General features: G+C 45.1%; 1 protein-coding gene across 1 annotated transcript in view; it reads right to left on the reverse strand.

The window, feature by feature from the left end:
- Tmem117 (transmembrane protein 117) overlaps positions 1 to 19,831 on the reverse strand; it is a 448,299-nt gene extending 428,468 nt beyond the window's left edge. Inside the window, exons 1-2 of the mRNA XM_028869295.2 lie at positions 19,696 to 19,831; positions 11,651 to 11,953 (exon numbers count right to left, since the gene is read on the reverse strand). Of these exons, the coding sequence (XP_028725128.1) occupies positions 11,651 to 11,927 (277 nt within the window). The 5' untranslated portion in view covers positions 11,928 to 11,953; positions 19,696 to 19,831. The remainder of the gene's footprint in view (positions 1 to 11,650; positions 11,954 to 19,695) is intronic.
- Between the last annotated feature and the right edge of the window lie 471 nt (positions 19,832 to 20,302).

The following is a 20,302-nucleotide window of genomic DNA, read 5'->3' on the forward strand; positions in this document are numbered from 1 at the left end:
CAGAGTACAAGATGTGTGCGCTGGGCAAGGGAAAAATCTTGACCTGTCATCACATTCCTCCTAAGCTGAAGGAGCGTCTGCTGAGAACCGGCTGGCTGCAGGAAGCAGCTTTGGAGTTTCTCAGGTAGCAATGATGGTCTTTGCCCTGAAACTGAGACCTTCCTGCCAGGTCAGTCAAATGACTTCCTTTTTAACCCAAAGCAAGGGCTGTCAGATGGAGGCCGCGCCAGAAAGCTCTGGTCACAGACAATGTGGAGCAGAGCGGCAGGGAGTGGCCTGGCACGGCCCACTCCTAAGTCAGACAAGGCCGGCCGCGGCCAGCTCGCCATCTGGAGTCCCTGAAAGGCTTCTGTCTGGAAATCAGGCTTCAGTTTATCTTCTAACTTTGCTGCTGGCTATTGTAATGACCTTGGAGCCAGGCAAATGAACCTTGGGCCTTTCTGTGTATCCATCAACAAGAACACTGGGTCACGCTCATGAGAACCCAAACCCAAACCACAGACGTGCCTCTCCCACCAACCACACACATAACCTGATCTTAACAGTCAGGAGGAATCCAGTCCGCCTCCGTGGAGGACCTCTATGCTGATGCTGTGTACCCCGACATCCTTGGTCTCCCTTCTGTCTAGAACCCCTCAGAGCAACCCAGCCCCTTGTGAGAGCTTTGTCCCACACCCTCCCCCCTCGCCACCCACCTCGCCAATTTCCCTAGGAAGGGAACAAGACGGCCCACTGATGTCATTGCTAACATCCTTGTTAGTCCACAGCACCCCCTAAGCAGCATACTATTTTAACTCCATGAAAACATCTTTCGGAGTGAGTCTAATTACTGCGGTGAGAGAGGCTAATGGGAGGAAAAGAAAAGCAAACCAGGAAGGAAAAAAAAAAAGAGGCCATAGCCTCTCCGATAACACCCTGCTTCAGTCAGGAATAATTACCCTATGTTGGAAAAACAAACAATGTATTAATTCTAAATAATCCAATAAGCAAGCTCTCTTCCCTGCCAGCCTCGACACTTGCTGTCACATGAGCTGCCAATTTCTCCCCTGGCCGGGGCCACCACACTAAGAGTGAGCTGGCTTTCCTCTTGCTGGACATGTGAGTCCAGCTGCCTGCTGGGATTCCATTTGACCGTGTCTCCAGAAGGATCCCGCGGCATAACCTCCCACACAGGGAATGAGAAGAGGAGGTGGAGGCGATAATCAACCTGGAAAGGCAAGAGTCCCTTGACCCTGGGTGACTCACCTCTACCAAGAACAGAAAAAATAAAATAAAATAAAAAGTATTTAGAATGCTTCCCTGGTGGCTGAATTACAAATGCTCTTCCTGAGCATCAAGTCCTTGAAATACCTTTCTATGGAGTTTGTCATCTCTGTGCTAGGCACTGGAGCGCAGCAGATTCTGCCCTGAAGGCTGCAGCTGATTGCCTTCTAGTGGTAATGGATGTGCCTCTGACTGCCAGCTAATGAATATGCCTCACAAGCAGGTGGGAGGACATCGTTAGGTGGGATTTCCAGCCTCACCATCTCTTCCTGCTATAGGAGAGAAAGAACACTACAGTCGGCTCCACACTTCAATGACCCCTTCTGTAGCACCTGAGCATCAAACTCAGGGCCACACACGCGCTGGGAAAGTGCTCTACCACAGAGGTCTGCACCTACCTTCCACGGCTCTCATATGTCAAATTCCCTTACGAAGAACAACATTCTGTTGATTGGTTTTTCTTAAAGGGCCAACAATTTTTCAGTTTGCTTCCCACAACCTGTTTCATACATCACATATCAAAGTTGTGCTTTGTTTCTCCTACCAGAAGGACATGCCAGGCTTTGCAATGAAGTCTCCCGTCACCTCTGGCTCAAAAGTACTTTCTCTATAGATCGTAACTGAATATTGACAATCCAAGCCCTTTCAGAAATGAAGATATTAACACTAGGGATAGATTTGTTGAGAACAAAGATGGTAATATCTTTCTAGAACCACTGTCTCCAGTGTAAAAGACTTAATGCTTTGAAAGGACAAAGTTTAAAGCTATGGATAGTGTCAGTACCACTTACATATCTGTAGATGAGATGACTATGGACATACGAGTTACCTGACTCCTAGAGACAGAAATCCACATCATCTTGGTCATACAATACTAAAAACCACCAACTGTTTATATTTCTGCTGAGCAGTTATGAATATATTTTTCTATATGTACTGCTAAGTACTGTGATACACCTAAGGACCATTCGTCATAAGTAATAGTGAATTCATTATTCATTTATTATTAATGAGCTGTTCAGAGCTCAAATTAATGCAAAGCAATTCAACCCATACCCATATCATTGTATTAAAATGATGTTTTTTTCCAAAGTGCTTGATTTTTTCATATCTTTTTGTTGTTGTTGTTGTTGTTGCTGCTGCTGTTGTTTTTTACAAGACAGGGTTTCTCTGTGTAGTTTTGGTGCCTGTCCTGGATCTCACTCTGTAGACCAGGCTGGCCTCAAATTCACAGAGATCTGCCTGGCTCTGCCTCTCGAGTGGTAGGATTAAATTTAAGATGTGTTACTTCTGTTTATGTTGCATTTGTTTAACTCTGTGAAGCTGTTACTGTGCTTGTCTAAAACACCTGATGGTCCAATAAAGAACTGAATGGCCAATAGCAAGGCAGGAGAAAGGCGGGGCTGGCAGGCAGAGAGAATAGATAAAGGGAGATAGAGTGAAAGAAAGAAAGGAGCCAGAGAAGAAGGAGGACTCCAGGGGCCAGCCACCCAGGTGCACAGCAAGCCATGGAGTAAGAAAGAAAGATATACAGGAATAGAAAAGGAAAAGTCCAGATGTAAAAGGTAGATGGGATAATTTAAAGTTAAGAAAAGCTGGCAAGAAACTAAGCCAAGCTAAGGCCGGGCATTCTTAAGTAATAATGAGCCTCTGGGTGTGAATGTATTTGGGAGCTGGGTGGCAAGCCCCCCAAAAAGAGTAAAAAAACAAACATCTCATGATATATTGAAATTACTCCCCTTAAAAAAAAAAAACTTGACTGTTTAAAAATAAAACAATCATAAGCACAAAGAAAACCCTAGAAGGCCGTTGATAGTTTGCACAATAGAAACACAAGACTGTTAGAGCCATCCAGTTCTAATTCTCTTTAGGGTAGGAACCAGCCTTTTGTTATCACAACCCTTTAAAAAGAATCAAGATGTTTTTTAATAAGGCTCAGATACCTGGGGGGAAGAAAGGGTAAGAATGAAGGTTCTTAACTGTAGCCAAACAGAGACCCACAGTCCAGTGTCTCCAACTCTGAAACACCAGGCCCGGGTTTGTCCAAATATGTCAGCAAGATCTTTTAGTGGCAAAAACTAACCCCAGCTCACACAAGGGCTGTTTTTAGTCCTATTTCCTCTTCCCACATGATATCTATAGAAACAGACATCCAGCTACTATTCATACTAACAAGTTTGGCAGTGGGTTATTTAGCAGGGTGACCAGCTGAACACAGAAACATGCACTACATTTTAAGAAAGGAATCTGCCCTCGTGGTTTGGGGAAAGAGCAATGGCCCAGGTTACGCCTGGTGAGACATGTGCATAGTCTTTCATGACAAATGGTCACTGCCTGTTTGCTCCCCATGAAGCAGAACCTTCTCTCTCCTCCTTCAGCCCCAAGATGATCAGACTGCCGAGCATCCCACCCAGTCTGTCCTAGCTGCCTTCAGTCTCACCCTGACGCTCACACCTCAGGTCCCATCAGTCCTGGAAGCTTCACATTCTCTCCTCTTCACATCCTGCTTGACTTCCCATCACTCCATCCCTACTGCACATGGACCTGAACACTCTCAACCCCTAATTAAGGAAATCTCTTTTACTCCCCAGTCTCTCCCTTGACAACTCCCCTCAGATTCTGCCTCATTAACTCCCTCAGTAACTGTGCCATCATTTCAGAGTTTCTGCAGATTTTCCCCCAAACTCCAAGAACATAAGTCTAAAGTCCCAACACTAGCATTTGAAGACCAAAGAATTTATGACCCAACCAACCTGAGCACTGTTTCTCCTGCTCTTTCTTAACACAAGCCTTTCACAACCCCATTCCAGACAAGCCCTGTTTCTCCTCTTACCACCACCACGCCCATATTTTAAAACCTGAATCATCATTATCTCCTGTGCTCACATCACCATCTACCCCCTGTCCTGACCTCTGTATTTCTGCGGTTCTCCTTCTTTCTTGGGATCGTTAGTGCATTGGTCCACAAGGGTGAAGTGGGCGGAAGCTAGGGACAGGGCTCTAATGGCTGTGGATAGGATGGAGGCAGCCCTCTGGGAGATGACTGGCGAATCAGCTCAACTTTATTCCAGAGTGTAGAAAATACATAGGATTGGGAAGCTTAGCCACAAACCTTATTTGTATGAAGTGGCACGCTCCTGTCATAAGGCTTCCTGTGTGGCAGCAGGGTCCTATAGCAAAGCTCCTAGTACAAGTCTTAGTTACCATATGTGCAGCGGGGGAAGGTTTCTAGCAGGAAGGTGCCAAGGGTCATGCTAGAGATAAATCAGGCATCCAGGCTTAGAGACAGCTTTCAGATAAGGCCAGTCCTCAGGGCCCAGAGATGTTCTCCAGATAAGGGCAGGTAGAGAGCAGAAGGGCAGGTAGAGAGCAGGAAGTCTTGATGGGGAGGGAATCCTTCATGTTGTTGAGTTTTGGAGAGAGCTGTCAGCCCATAATAGACTGCAACCTCTGACCATCAAAGCTTCCCAGCACATTTCTACCGAGTCCCACTCTTGATTTATACTCAGTTGAGGTCCCATGTGGGCAGGAAAGCTTCTTTTCACCTTCCTAGCCCACTGCGACCTCCCCTCTTGAATTCCCACAGCACTCAGTGTAGACTATTCATTTGATACTTGATATGCAGTTCCTTTTATTATCCGAGTATTTAATTTTTCATGCCTATGTATCTTGTCTCTTTAACTAGATTTTAAATTTTCTATCTCATATTTTATGAATGAACAAATGAATACCTTTCTATAGTTTCCAATGAAAAGGCAACATCAGCAAAATCAACACAGGAAAGATGAAGACATCTTCTATCCAGTCCTTTAAATGTATTGAATACTGTGTGCCAGGCACTGTTTAGTCCCTGAGGATCAGATATGGAAAATAGCAGAATAAGGCCTGCTCTCAAAGGGCTTGTGGTATAGCTTAGAGACCAAATATATACATATACATACATACATACATACATACATACATATACATACACATACATACATACACATACATACATATACATATACATATATATATATACACACACAATTGTTTCATTAACATTCTGTTGGGGGCTGGGCAATATAAACAGGCTGTGCTGGATAGTTTTATGTCAACTTGACACAAGCTAGAGTCATCTGAAAGGAGGGAACCTCAATTGAGAAAATGCCTCAATTGAGAAAATGCCTCAATAAGATCTGACTATGGGGCATTTTCTTAATTAGTGATTGATGGGGGAGGGCCCAGTCCACTATGGCTGAGCTGCTGGTCCTGGGTTCTGCAAAGCAGGCTGAGCAAACCAGTCAGCAGCACCCCTCCATGACTTCTACATCAGCTCCTGCCTCCAGGTTCCTGCTCTGTTTGAGTTCCTGTCCTGACTTCCTTCAATGATGAACAGTGATACAGAAGTGTAAGCTGAATAACTTCCCTCTCCAAGTTTCTTTGGTCACAGTGTTTCATCAACAGCAAGAGTCGCCTTAACAAAGACTTAGGTTTAGAATCATTTTCACACGCTACCCCTGGCAACCCATTCTGAATCTGCCTACCTTCCATCTCTTCAGCTGGGTCCTGACTTCAGTAAATATACAGTACATCTTCCTGTTAAAAGATGGACAGCTCCTTCAGGCAGAGGTCACCCGACAACCAGTTAGTGGGGGGCAGTGTTAAAAAGGAAAGTTGACAGAGGCTCTTGGAACATGTCAGAAAACAAAAATATAACAGAAGACGTAGCAGGAGAGGACACATTTGTAAAGTGGCTTGGCTAGTCGAGATGAGTCAGTTGGTAAAGTTGCACAAACCCCTATGCCTCAGGGAAGCACCTCTTGTGGATCAGACTTAGCAGGTTCTTAGAAAACAAAGGAAATGAAGGCAGCAAAGGATGGGGATTGGGTGTGGATCTTGGAGGAGTTAGGGTCAGGAGTAGGGGATGAAGATAATCAAAATACATTGTATGGAACTCTCAAAGCACTAATAAAGATATACTTTTAAAGGGGGGACAGGCAGAATATAGTATTATAAACTTGCTCCTATGTTTAAATATTATGCTCCATCCTTTTATGAAAGCTTAAGACTGAAAAAAATGGAAATCCACATATGCACTGGTCATCTCACCATTCAACACTGCCTGCACAAAGCAGAAGGAAGAACAAGGCACTTACCAAAATTTATGACAAGGAAATCCTAACATTTTGGAGAAGCAATTCCCATACGGGGCCTTGAAATCGTCATTACTGCAGAAAGCCAAAGGAAGTAATGCTTTCCATTGCCCCGTCTGCCTGGGTTCCTGTTGTGGGATATTTGTACACTGTGTGGAGAGGTTTTTGCTGTGATTGATGTAATAAAAAGCTGAGTGGCCAATAGCTAGGCAGGAGGTATAGGCGGGATTTCCAGAGAGAGAAAGGAAGAGGAGGGGAATGGAGGCACACAGGAGGTGATGCCGTGGAGATGTGGGGAGTGGGCCACACACAATGAAAGAAAGGTAAAAAATCACATGATAAAATGTAGATTAATAGAAATGGGTTCATTTAAGTTCTAAGAGCTAGTGGGACAAGCCTAAGCTACAGGTCAAGCTTTCATAATTAATAAGGAGTCTCCAAGTCATTATTTGGGAGCTGGCTGGCTGCCCAAAGAAAAATCCTGACTATAAGTTCCATGGAAGTTCAAAAGTCACAGGATAGCACAGCTCACAGAGTCAAAGTACATTAGATTTTCCTGCCTTTCTATGAACCTGATTTCCTGATTCATGTACTAGTGCACATATTGTTGGGAATAACTTCAATTTATATTTAGAATAAAAATTAATTATTTAATAAACCTAAGAAATTAAATTCCCTTCTCATATAAATATTACAAGCAGAATTTCTCTATCCATGGATATAAAATCATGCCAGAACATATTATTTGAATGCATAAAAAAGCTAGACTCATCCAAGCAAATAGAAAAGAGAGACATCAGAGTGTTCAAACCGATGATTCAACAGAGCTCCCTTCTGATAAATCTTTATACGACATTCAACAAGAGTTAGTCTTGAAACTAAAAAAATTCTTTTGAATGTGCTCCTCAGTCACTTGCCCCTGCTAGTACAGAGAAGAAGGCCTATAATCCCAGCACTTGTGGAGCTGAGACAGGAAGATTGAGAGTTCGAGGCCACTCTGGGCCACAAAGCAAGACCCTGTCTTAACACAAAAAGCACGCTGCTTCCAAATGGCTGTAAACCTGCAATTATAACATTGTATCTACATAGCTGTAAAACTGCAATCGTAACATTGTATCTAGACAGCTGTAAACCTGCAATTGTAACATTGTATCTCACACATAAATCGGTAACCATTCAACAGGTAAATGAGGTGGTCACCTGTTCACTCCAGTCGCTCACTTTGTATATAAATTAATAGTAGCCTGTTGTTCTTTTGAAGTTCCCTAACATGGGGTTAGTAAAGCATATGAGAGATATAGAGTGAACTGAAAGGGATAGGGAATTTTATTTAATATCTACGTCTGACATTTTATTAGAGAATTACAGAAGGTTAAACTGCTGCACAGACAGCACAAAAGCACTCCGATCATTTCATAAACCATCCTGGTATTTCTGTAGCACAAAGTTCTGTGCTTGTGGCTTAAGCTTCAATCCCCTCAGCATGCACACACCATCAACAACATCACTGTCATGGACTTGTAGCCTCGCATCATTAAAGGCTTAAATATAGCTTTTTTTAAGATGAATTATGTATAAAGGCTAGTTATCTGGGAACCAAGACAGAAACATTTATCTCTTATCAAGCCAATAAGAACATTGGTGCTTGCATTAAAGTTTGGATCCTTTCCCACAATGCTGCAGGCTGTCAGCTGAGGCCATCCTGTCCCACTGCTTGGCAGCAAGTAGACTCCTGTGGAGAGAAGACACCCGGAATAATGCCTCAGAAAGCAACCTGAGGGGGTGATGTTTGAACTAGGATTTGGAATGGGAAAGAAGTTGGCTGAGCTGTCAGAGGCGGCCCAAGTGACATTGGAGGGCCCTGGAAAAGGGACAGCGAAGAAGGCAGAGGGTTTGAGGGTAACACACTGCACTGTGGAAAGGCTAGAGTCAGGCTAGAGTAGTCATCAAGAGCTTAGCCACCCATCCAAACAATTTGAACTCCATCTTGTAGATGACAGGAGTCACTTAGCAGTGTAGTAAAATCACTCTATAATCCATCGTGAACCAGAAGCAAAGAGACTAGCCAGGAGGAAGGACATAGGGTTCCTGAGCCAAGGACGAAGAGAGATGAAAAGAGACAGAGAACAGAGGTTTTGAGTTGGTCAGGAAGCTCAGCCAGGCGTCCACTTACCTCACTCACAAAACTTGCAAGCTAGTTACCCCTTCTCTAAGATACACCACTTGGAGCAAGTGGAAGAAAAAGAAATTGTCAGACTGGAGTAATAGAACTGACGTTGAAATCTTTTCTATTGTAAGCAGGAAAGTTAAGATGCACTTTTGCATTATTTTAAAATAGTTCATGCTCAGTAAACCACTTGAAATCTCAAGTGCTTTTTCAGAGCTCAACCACTTATACTAACAGGAGACTTGACATGCAATCCATGATTGACATCTGGTTCCAGTATAAGAGGCAGAATTTATAGGAGAATAACTTGGCAACATGTAGCAATTTCCAAGTCAAATCACCTACCCTCGTTATTAAGCCATTATTTTAACTAGATGGTTCTCAGTCATCCTTTCTTTCATAAATTCAGATGCTTTTCTCCAGCCTTAATAGTCTGGCCCATTTGCCATAACGACTGCATTTTTCCAAAGTTCCCCGAATGGCTTCCAAACACCTGTAGCCATTACTCGTAAGGAAACCTACTGACTTCTCTCTCCAGCACTCCTTACCCATTTTGGAAACTGAGTCTTTCACATTCACCACCCACCCTTTACTGCTTCTACACATATGATTACTACATATAATGCCATGCCTGTTCTGCACTTAATGGGAGAGAGCCAACTAACACTATGTTGCTGTGCATCTCCTGTGTCAATGACCTGTCCCTCCTGACCACTGAATGGAACCCTAAAGACCACACCCTGGAAATCACCACTAAAGAACGACTGTCACTCAACCACGCCCACAAGTCTTCGGCCTTTCATGATTTCCACTTCACTTGAACTCTGGAATGCTTGGTGTTCATCTAAATCTTCAAGCTCTTCCAGGCTGCTTCCAGACTGTTAGCTCCCTTCCTGTCCAGCCAGATTCCCTTTTGCCAGCTTTTACTTGCAAGAAGCAAGTTGGAGCAATCACCACCAGACTTTCAAATCTAGGTCCTGGGGACTGTGCTGGACAATTCAGTTTGGCGCCGTTCACATTTGTAAGTGGTTACCCCTGGTGGCTCTCTGTGATAATCAGCAACCTGTCCACCTAGCCCCGGCCCACTGACCTCCTTCTCCCCAGTGTTCCAAACCTTGACCACGTGCCTTCAAGTCCCTTATTATCCAACCATCTTTCTTTTTTCTTCTTCATAATAATGTGAGGGTTGTCACGTGGGGAGATGCTCTCCTCCTTTCCTCCCCACCTCAGATACATTTACTTCAGCATCTTCGCTCAGGCCTGCATCTAAGGAATAGGGTCTCTGCTCTTGTCCCCTGTAAAGCTATGATTTCTTCCCATATCCTTAGCCCAAGACTAAAGAGATACAATCATACTTATTTGTTCTGTAAAGACGGTCTGTCTAAATCACCCCAGAATTCCCCACATCAAATGTTATCACCGCCGAGTACAATACTCTTTTATTTCCCAACTTGCTATCCTGCTGAGTACAATGTGTTTTTTATTAAAGTCTCTTAGTGACGAACCAAGCTGCAGTTCTCTCTCGCATCTGATTTCACCCTGCTGCTGTTTCAGCTCATCAAGTATTGCACAGTTATCTGTCTACCTCCCTCCAACAGAAGGTAAGAGTTCGTGAGAGCAGAGGCTTTGCCTCTTACATGTTCTAGCCTAGTGTCTGGTGTGTAATAAGTGAATATCTGTTGGATCAATATCTCTACTTCTTGACCAACATCAATTAGGCCAGCAGTGGGAACCACATCCCACTGGGTCAAAGTCAGTCTCTTCCGTAGGAGTTTCAACTTGGGTAAAGCTAGTCTGACTGAGTGAATGCACACTGAGTCTCATCCTGACCGAGCTCTGGGCCTTGATCACCCCAAAATCCAAAGTGAATTTTCTCCTCGGTGCCTGTGCAATGCTCCAGTATCCTTAGAACTAGTTACTTATAGATTTATTTATGTATATGGGAGTTCTGTCTGCATGTATGTCGACACGCATGGGATCCCATGAGACTACAGTTATAGATGGTTGTGAGCCACCATGTGGGTGCTAGGAATTAAACTCGGGACTTCTGGAAGAGCAGCCAATGCTCTTAACCAAAAACATCCATCCCTTTAGCACAGTGGTTCTCAACCTGTGGGTCATGACCCCTTTGGGGGGGTCACATATCAGCTACCCTGCATATCAGATATTTACATTATAGTTCACAATATAATACAGTTATGAAGTAGTAACAAAATAATTTTATGACTGGGGGTCACCACAACATGAGGAACTGTTTTAAAGGGTCATAGCATTAGGAAGGCTGAGAACCACTGCTCTAGCACATAACTAGTTACTTTTTAACTTAAACTAATGTTTCTGATATTTGTTAACAAGAGGTTCCTTAATACTATACTGTTCAGGTTCCAAATAAACATCATAAAGCTAAAGTTCTGTTTTAGTTTTTTTAACCAGGGGATGGGACTTAAAAATGAGGGTTAAGAAATGGCTCAGAGGGAAGAGTCTATTGCCACAAACCCTGGTGACTTGAGTTTAATTCTTGGAACCCACATGGTGCAAGGAGAGAACCAACTCCTCTTAGCTGTTCTCTGAACACATACACACACACTGCACACTAAATAAATAAACGCAAAAAGCATTTTTATTTTGCAAAAAAAATTTTTTTTTGATGCAAAAAAAAAATGCTCTGTCTATAATTTCATATATGTGTGTGTGTGTGTGTGTGTGTGTGTGTGTGTGTGTGTGTGTATGTGGCTAGCAGCGGCTCACTTTAGTGAAGTGTGTGCTATAAGAAGACACTGTCCTTACATTTTACACTCTTCACTATACCACACTTAGGGCTATTTTCATTTTTTTTTTTTTTTTTTTTTTTTTTTTGGTTTAAGCCATTTTTAAGTGAAATCTGATACCAATTTTATTTCATGACCATTTCCCTTAAACATCAAGCACGGGGCAGTTAACGAATCTGCCTAACGACAACAGCCCAGAACAGACTGAGGCTAGAGGACAAGCTGCAAGCATCTGGCACTGTGTTTTGGAAACAGACAGCTCTGGCTCAGAGAATAGAAAGTCAAGAGCCAGCAGCATGGCAGCACATGGTACTTACCAAATAAACGCTGATGGAACAGAAACTTGCCAGCAATTAGTCCTATGAGGATGGCCAGTAGCCATAGAAGCACCTTCAAAATCCTCCAGCCGACGCCTCTAGGGTATTTATTGGTTACAAACGAAAAACAGTTCCCAACAACAATAACATTGGCTTCTGTCTGGCTGTGAGAAACTGGGTCCTCGGCGAATATCAAGAAGTTGAAGAAGATGACCAGGTAAGCCACGATCATGCGAGACCAAGGATGCTGGAAGTAGTAGCGGAAGTCTTTACCCATCCTTCAAGCCTTCGACGCTGCTTGACCTGTAAGGAAAAAGATACAGAGATAAAGCAGGAAGATGGGCCATCTCTCCACCATTACCTGTTCAGACCTATAACAGCTCCACACGAAGATACGTGGGAAACACCACCCCGTCCCTGCCGACGGCACCAAATCTCAGGTTGAAGAAAGTTAGCTCTGCCTTCACCCTCCCATCTATTTTTATCTCCTATCTTTGGAGGGCTAGTGGGCAGACGATAAAAGAGAGGAGAGGAAGGAGCAAGGGATGGAAGAACCCTGTCCTACATTGAGGGGATGGCCCGGCATGGTGGCACGCACCTGTAATCCCAACACTTGGGAGGCAAAGGCAGAAGTTTTAAGAGTTCAAGGCCAGCCCAATCTACTTAGCAAGTTTGAGGCCAGCCTGGTCTACATGAGACTATTTTTAAAAAGTGAGATAATTACTAAGATGACATGGGGGGGGTACAGAGCACAAAATCTACACAGTGCTTTTAGACATTTTACCTTTGATAAGCCTACAAAGCTATTTAAAGCATCGAGGGAATCAGAAGCGAACTGAACACACACATTGCAAACACTTTGTCCTAGTCCCTCTGGGCCCAGCTGTAATTAAGTAATTTGGTGGATATAGGATATACTTCCAAATCTTTTTCTAGACATTGCCAAATGGGTACATGGGCAGAGAATTAAAAAATAATAATAATAAAATAAAATAAATAAAAAAAACTTTCATGGTCTGGTTAAGTTATTTCAAGAAAGATTTTAATATAGCTAAGTCTATACTAAGCATTTCCTGGGGGGGGTGGGGGGTAGGCAGAGCTGGACCACTCTGCTTGTGAGGGGCAACAGAAGGAGGAAGAGTTCAGAGAAAGACCAGGCTGGATTTACATTGCAGGCTGCTCAGCAGGATGATTTCCTGGGTGGAGACCCAGGCTGCTCCTTCCAGGTGGTGGCAGTAATTTGCAAGGGCACAGGGCATTGCCAAATCCCATTATCTCCATAGCAACGGTTAGGACCTGCACACACCCTTCTTAACATGCACATGTCCAGGTCCACAGCCCTGCTCACGCCCCACCTTCTTGTTTTGTTTTTGTTTTTGTTTTTCAAGACAGAGTTTCTCTGTGTAGCTTTGCACCTTTCCTGGATCTCGCTCTATAGCCCAGGCTGGCCTCGAACTCACAAAGATCCTCCTGCCTCTGCCTCCCGCGTGCTGGGATTAAAGGTGCGTGCCACCATTGCCCGGCTACGCCCCACCTTCTTAAGGGCTACCCACAAATCCCCTACACTGTAACCCCTACATTGGGCCTGCCTAAGTCTACCTGGTCTTGTGAGAGGAGCCTATAGCTAATGCCAGTGTTCATCTGACTTGGCTCTCAGACTCTCAGCTATATCGGTTTCTTCCACAATAATAACTGTCCATATATTGAATAGCAAAGCTAATGAAGGACAGGCTTTGATTTCCATCGACCAGTTTATTTTTCTTCTTTCACAATTTTTAAAAATAAGTCCAAGGAGATTAAAAGTGGTGAGGAGAGGAGAGACACGGCGGGATGCAGACGGCAACCCTGGTGAAGTCCACGCAGCTGTGTGCTGGATGTCTGCATGGATCATTAGTATGTCAGTTTGGGGTCATAACAACCCGCTGAATGCTGTTATTGCCCTTCCCATGCCTTCATTTTACGGGGAGGGAATAGAGACTCTCAAAGTTTTGCAGCCATCAAGCAAGAAAGCTGTGCTCTGCGTCTCTGGGGTCTGACCCCAGGACACGACAGCCCCCTCCCACACACAGCAGACAGGGCAGCTTTAGGCATTCTCCCCATCTAGCTGGGAGGAGCCAGGGCCCAGCCTCTAGGATGGTAAGCCTTTCATACTTCCTAGAGGTAATTTTGCCTCTAGAGGCAATAGCAGAAAATCTGCAATATAACCTACTATTCCCCCAGGGAAAAGTGTGTAAATGAAAGAATGCTTCACAGATCCTGACCACTTGGAGAAGGCAGGGGGTGGGGCGTTGATAAAGGTTTTCATTTATCCCTGACTGAAAGTATGACAGCGACACACACTAGCCTGAAGTGACTCAAAGTCAATGGAAGATTTAAGAACAGGCTCTAAGGCCCCCACACCCCATCCTATACTCCTGGCTCATGAATGCCAATTAAAGCCATTATCTAAGTTAATGAAAATTTGTTACAACTGTTTTAGAAAAGCAACATTAACATGCACATGGATTGGCCATAGAATTCACCCAAATGGATAGTCCTGCACCTTCAATTCACAAGCCTGGCAAGCAATGTCAAGCCCCAGAAGGTCTGCATAAACATTCAGAAATGCCTGTTCCCAGGATCGTAAGACTGGGGCCTTGCACACGAGCTATGCTCTAAAATAGGTGCGGTGCTCACACCTAAGAGCAAAGCAAACAGTGAAGAATGACAATCAATGGCATGCATGTCCGTGACAGTTGACACAGGAATGAGCCCACCGTTAACAACGTTTCATGCAGAGACCCTGGAAGTGTCCAAAAACCGCCACCCTAGAGCAATTCCCCAAGACTCACCCGCAACGACCCCAGGTCTTAACAGACTCTCCTACAGGCCTGGCAACAGAGACACACAGACACGGGTGTCATTTAAGTCTCTCTCCCAGGTGACTATGCTCCTCTCTTACCAGTGACGATCCTGGCGAGGCTGCCACCGCTGCCTCCTCTCCCACGGCAGGTGCACAGGCGTCGGGGTAGCGGGTGAGAACCCCGAGAATAGACATCAACCCTTGACTCTTTTTTAAAAATGAAATACTCTGACTTGCACTGCTGTTTTATTTTGTTTTTAACTTCAGAATCTTGCTTTGTGAGCAATAGCATGTCCACACGCCTGAGTGAAATGAGCGCATTCAAAAATTTTTGGAGACAGCGGCTGCTACCCAGCACTTACACTATTTTTGGGAGGCAGAACTATAGCACTGAGCAGGAACCCTACACCAGTGCATGAGCTCAGTTAATCCCAAGTGATGCTATGAATGTTCCTGTCGCTATCATGTTACAGATAAGGAAATGAAAACTCCAAGCACTGGCCACCCATTAGCTCACAGACCCAACAAATAAAAAAAAAAAAGTCAGAATTTTTAATGTCCAGGCCTTGTTACGCTTTCTCGTTTGCCAGTGCTGGAGGTCGATCTTACCAAAAGCTGTTTCTGCCATGCTACAGAATTGGCTCATTATCTCCTTCAACAGTTCGGTGACTTCGATCCTAGCAGAATGAAGCAGGCCCCTGCTATTGATCATTTGGTCTTTCTGTGAGAAGCACTAGGATAGATTTATTGTTTCCTTACATCCCAAAGTTAAAGCGGTATTTTTCAGGGGAGCCCATAACTCAAACACTCACACAGTAACTTGGGTATCTTTGCCCATCACTATTATGCGACTCTAGACACAAGGATGCCAAGTTTGTCTAGTCATTGAGGCCCTTCTTTCCTGTTCTTTAGACATCCCGGTAAGGTCCAGAATGCCATTTCTACCTCTGCAGTTCATAAGCATCTTCAGGGACCACAGGTTCACCTGTGGACCCTGTCATTAAGAATCCAGGATTGAGGTTTTCCAACAGACTATTATGCTACTAGGCACAGAATTTGCAAACATTTCTCTTTTTGTTTTTAAAAATTCCAGTCCCACAACTGTATGTGGGAATGCCTTTATCTTTACTCCTAGCAATTCCTAGTGAAATCACCCACTTAGATGTTTATCTTCTTTACTGGATACTCCTTAGAGAGATCATAAGGGGCTGTTCCCCTCCAGGGCAGAGCACAGTGCTGAGCGCAGAGTGGGCAATCGATAGATGTCTACGGAGTAAACTCAGTAGATCTCTCCAAAACAGAAGAGCTCTCCTTGTCTAAGAACGCTCTGAAAGACAGAGCCAGGTGACAGTCAATATTTCCTAAAGAAGAGGTAAAAGGCCGGCATCCAACCCTAAGCCTGCAAAGATGGCACTGACAGCCAGCCATGGCCCTGGCCACCGGTGCCTGGCTCTGCATTATCATCACTGTCACAAAGGGTTAACATTTACTGAGGATTCACTGGACATCAGACTCTATATTAGTGAGTTTTACGGTCATCTCTAATAGATCGAGTAGCAGCAGCCCAGTCGAGAAAACACTCTTATACTCCTATTTCATAAACACTGATGCTGGAACCGGGAGAGTTTGGTATCTTCTGCAGAACAGTAAAGCTGGTCAAAGGTGTGATTCAAATGTGGACCACCCAGCACCAATGCTTTAACTATGGTTTCCCTGCACCAAAATTTGCCCTTTGCATGCATGTTAGGAAGTTTTCTAAAGGATTCGAAATACTTCTAAGATGATGAGTCTATTGTTACTAAGCAACATGACTCTTGACAGCATAATCAGAAAGAACCAAGGACCCTGAGATTGTTAATTCTTGTCCCTTGTTTTGGAACACCAGCATAAGTAGGTGAGTTGATCTGCTGGTGCTTTGGGGAGACACTGCTGATGTTCAGGCTGACTCTCAGAAGGAGAAAACTCCTTAATTCTCTCATCAGCAATGACAGTAAGGTAATGAGACCATTAATGCCATGGACGCCTTCAGTTTTATACACAGCAGCTATGCTGACCATGTTGGTAACTACAGGCTGAAATTGACCATTTGTCAGCTGCTATAACAGCTCCATGTGCTATCCAATTCCAAAGTGGATTTATATCAGAAAACTAAAATGTCATATTTTACCAAAAGCTGGCATTCCAAAGAAACATGAAGGAGAAATGAAAGAAAGGAACTCTAGATCAAAGGAGTTTGTAAAGAAAATATTGTTCTATAGTCATCAAGCAGAGAACATGAGATCAAAGGCTTCTAAGAGAAGACTGACAGAAAAATGGTGAAGTCTGGCTTTAATTCCAGAATAGATGGATGGAAGGATGGATGGATGGATGGATGGATGGCTAACAGAGTAACTTTGGGTGACAGAAATATACCAAGTTCCCATTTCAGAGAGAGTGGACTATGGATTAGAAAGTTACTTATAAGGGACCTGTTTTCAGGGCATCGGATAGTTTCTTTGTAAGGGACAAATATTAAACACTTGAGATAGTAGTAAAAAAAAACTAATAGAGAAAAGTAAAGCAGAGGTAATTCAGAGGGGGGCATTGAAGGTCTCAGAGAAGGAGGTCCAGACCTAGTGTGCTTCAGGAAGTGCGGGGCGTCTGAGGAGATTGCATGTAGGAACAAGACCAGGCCTGGAAGCAAGCTCAGGCAGAGGGAAGCAGGGGAGCTAATGGTGTCAGCAGGGTCACGTGTCTGCTGTTCCAGAACATTCTGCAGGAGGGCAAGGGAAAGAAACAGGGGAGCTTATGAGGAAGACTGCTGCCAGGTAAGAGACAGGTAGAGGTGTAGGCAGTTTATAAAGCTCAGCTTCCAGACACATAGAAAAGAAGCATCGAGATTTACTGGTGGAGTAGATGTGGAGAGGGGGAGTCTAGGCAAAAATCTAGAGTGAAACTGCCATTGCCTGGGCTGGAAAACATGTTTCCTGAGGTAAACAGAACTTCAGGGGATATTTGAAAAAAATACAATATTTTTTGAGTGAATTATATGTATTGGGCTCTTACAACGCACCTCTCACATATTATCTCCATTAGTCCTTACACCAACCATCTAGTAAGGACACATAGCTCCAATGGGGCATAGTCTGCCCAAGGTCACATAGATGCCAACTGGCACAAACAAGAATACCTGAGTCTGTGTAGCCCAGAAGCACATATCCTAAATAGCATTGTGTTCCCAACGATGAAGGAAAGAGATACCGGGTGAAGACTTCAACCTGCTAATCGCATACCACTCTCTGATGGCGAACAGCGAACAGATGAATAAACAGACAGGAGAGGGATAACACCAGTGTCATGGGGAGAAAAAGAGGACTCCTTTCCAGGGAGAGTCGGCTGTAGTGGAACATCCAAGTCCATAAAAGGAGAAATGGAAGGAAAGTGGATAAACCAAATCTATTTCTATTTCCTGGACCAGACCTAGGTATAGATAGGCCTCAAGATAAACATAGGCCTTTATCTCAAGTTGAAAGATAAGCAGACACGTATTAGAAGGGCTGGGGGTGAGGTGGGGTGGGGTGGGGTGGGGTGAAGGCAATCCTTGAGTATCCTGGGTTCCATCCCTACCACCTCAAAAACAAACAAACAAACAAACAAACAAAGGACCGTTTAGAAGAAGACACAGCACTGACTACAGGTTTTATGACGCAAACACCAATCACAGACGTACAGTTGGGGTTTTTGCTTTTCCGTCCAGTCCAAAGACCACACAGCCTTTTAAATAAAGTGCTACCTTTCTGGAGCAATCGATGCGGCCACCTAAGTGGCTCTGCATAGGGACAGAGATGGTATCTGTAGGTACCCAGCTAATTTACAGGACCACATCCATAAATCACTTCCTTTCTCTTCACATCGTATCCAACTTTTGTAATTTTCCTCCCGTGTTTTCATCCTGCAGTCCTCCAGACATCCATCAAAGCAAGTTTTTTAACCCAGAAGCCAAAAGCGAAGTTGGTTTGAAGGTCTTCCAGAAAGACAACTTCCCGATGAAATGGCAAAAATGGGGATGAGTGGGGATGAGTCCTATCTCATTATCAAGTGTGGGTGATAGTCATTGTTAGACCCTTTAAAAATGCCTTTAATCCCAGCACTCGGGAGGGAGAGCCAGGTGGATCTCTGTGAGTTCGAGGCCAGCCTGGTCTACAGAGCGAGATCCAGGACAGGCTCCAAAACTACACAGAGAAACCCTGTCTCAAAAAACAAAAACAAACAAACAAAAAAATGCTTAGACGGCCCTTTTGATGGCATCTGCTTGTCACCATTATTCTCCAAGACAACAATATTTAATGGGTTAAAATTCGTTCGTGCCAGGAGCCATCTTTTAAATGACTGGCAGTTTAAAGCAAATTAAATAAGACTGATGGGTACCAGTTTTTTTTTTGATCATAAGAATTAAATGTAGAATGAGTGGGAGGAGAGTGATGAACGTCTGAGTCAAGATCCCCGACTGCTCTCAAACTACAAGGGCTGAGGGCATAGGAAGATACTATATCCATCATTTTAAAAAAAATCAACACAGCAGAAATAGTTTTTACTGAGATTTTACCACTGTAATCAATAAATTAGAATATTTCAGAAGACAAATCAAACCATCAAAGCTTCCTAGACTGGGGTGGGGGCACCTCGTATTTTACATACTTCAATTCACTTTTTTCTTTATGTCCATGCACTAATATCAAGGTAAGCATTACACACACACACACACACACACACACACACACACACACACACACACACACAGATGTTCTACTGAGGGTAGAATGAATCATAGCATCCAAGATGTTCTCTCCCGGGTCAAACACACTTGCGGGCCTGTGGTCTTTTTCAAAACAGAAATACAGAAAACTACTTTTGATTCAGTCCCGGCGGAGTTGGCAAATACACAGGCCTTTCCATTGCCTTCCTGAAAGGACACCTAGGAAGTGCAACCTGTTCCTTTAGGCAGCAGCCAGGGGCTTGGGTCCCTGCGCCCCGGAATCGGTGGAGCGGGAAAGTTCCGGCTGCCCGCGGCCCCTCCCTCCCCTGCAGCCCCGGCTGCCTCTGTCCCCGCCCGGCTGCCTCTGTCCCCGCCCCGCGGGGTCCCCGCGCCCCGGCCCGCTCAGCTGTGGGGCTCCGGCCTGCGAGCCTGGGGCTGCGGCCCGAGGACTGCGGGCCATCTACTCACCGGAGGGCGCGCGGCTCGGCCACCGCGGCGGACGCAGGACGAGCGGCGACACGGGCCGCGGCGCGCTGCTGTCACCCGGCTATAAATACCGCGGCCCACGCCGCCGCCTACGCCGGGCGCCCTCGCCGCTCCCGCCGCGCCGCAGAGTCGGCCCCGGACCGCGCCGGGCACATGCCGCCCCGCCCGCCTCTGCGGAGCCGGAGCCGCCAGGGCAGGGCAGGGCAGGGAGGGCAGGGAGGGCAGGGCAGGGGCAGGACAGGGGTGCTGCTGCTGCTGCTGCGGCGGCGGCGGCGGCCTAGGGAGATCTGCCCGGCCTCGGCCTGCGAGAACTGCATCGGCTGCACCCTGCGGGGAACCTGCGTGGCCACAGGAAGGACCGCTAACTTTCTAACGCGGCCTCGGGTCACGCAGCATCCCTGCTGCTGTGCCCTGATGCGAAGGGGTGGGGGTAGGGAGAGGAGTCCACAGTGGTGGGCAGCGCGAGTCTCACCTCTCTCTCTCTCTCTCTCTCTCTCTCTCTCTCTCTCTCTCATATATGTGTGTGTGTGTGTGTGTGTGTGTGTGTGTGTGTGTGTGTGTGTATAGTGTGTGTGGTGTGTATGCACAC

This window comes from Peromyscus leucopus, chromosome 20 (genome assembly GCF_004664715.2).
Source record: "Peromyscus leucopus breed LL Stock chromosome 20, UCI_PerLeu_2.1, whole genome shotgun sequence".
Lineage (NCBI taxonomy): Eukaryota > Metazoa > Chordata > Mammalia > Rodentia > Cricetidae > Peromyscus > Peromyscus leucopus.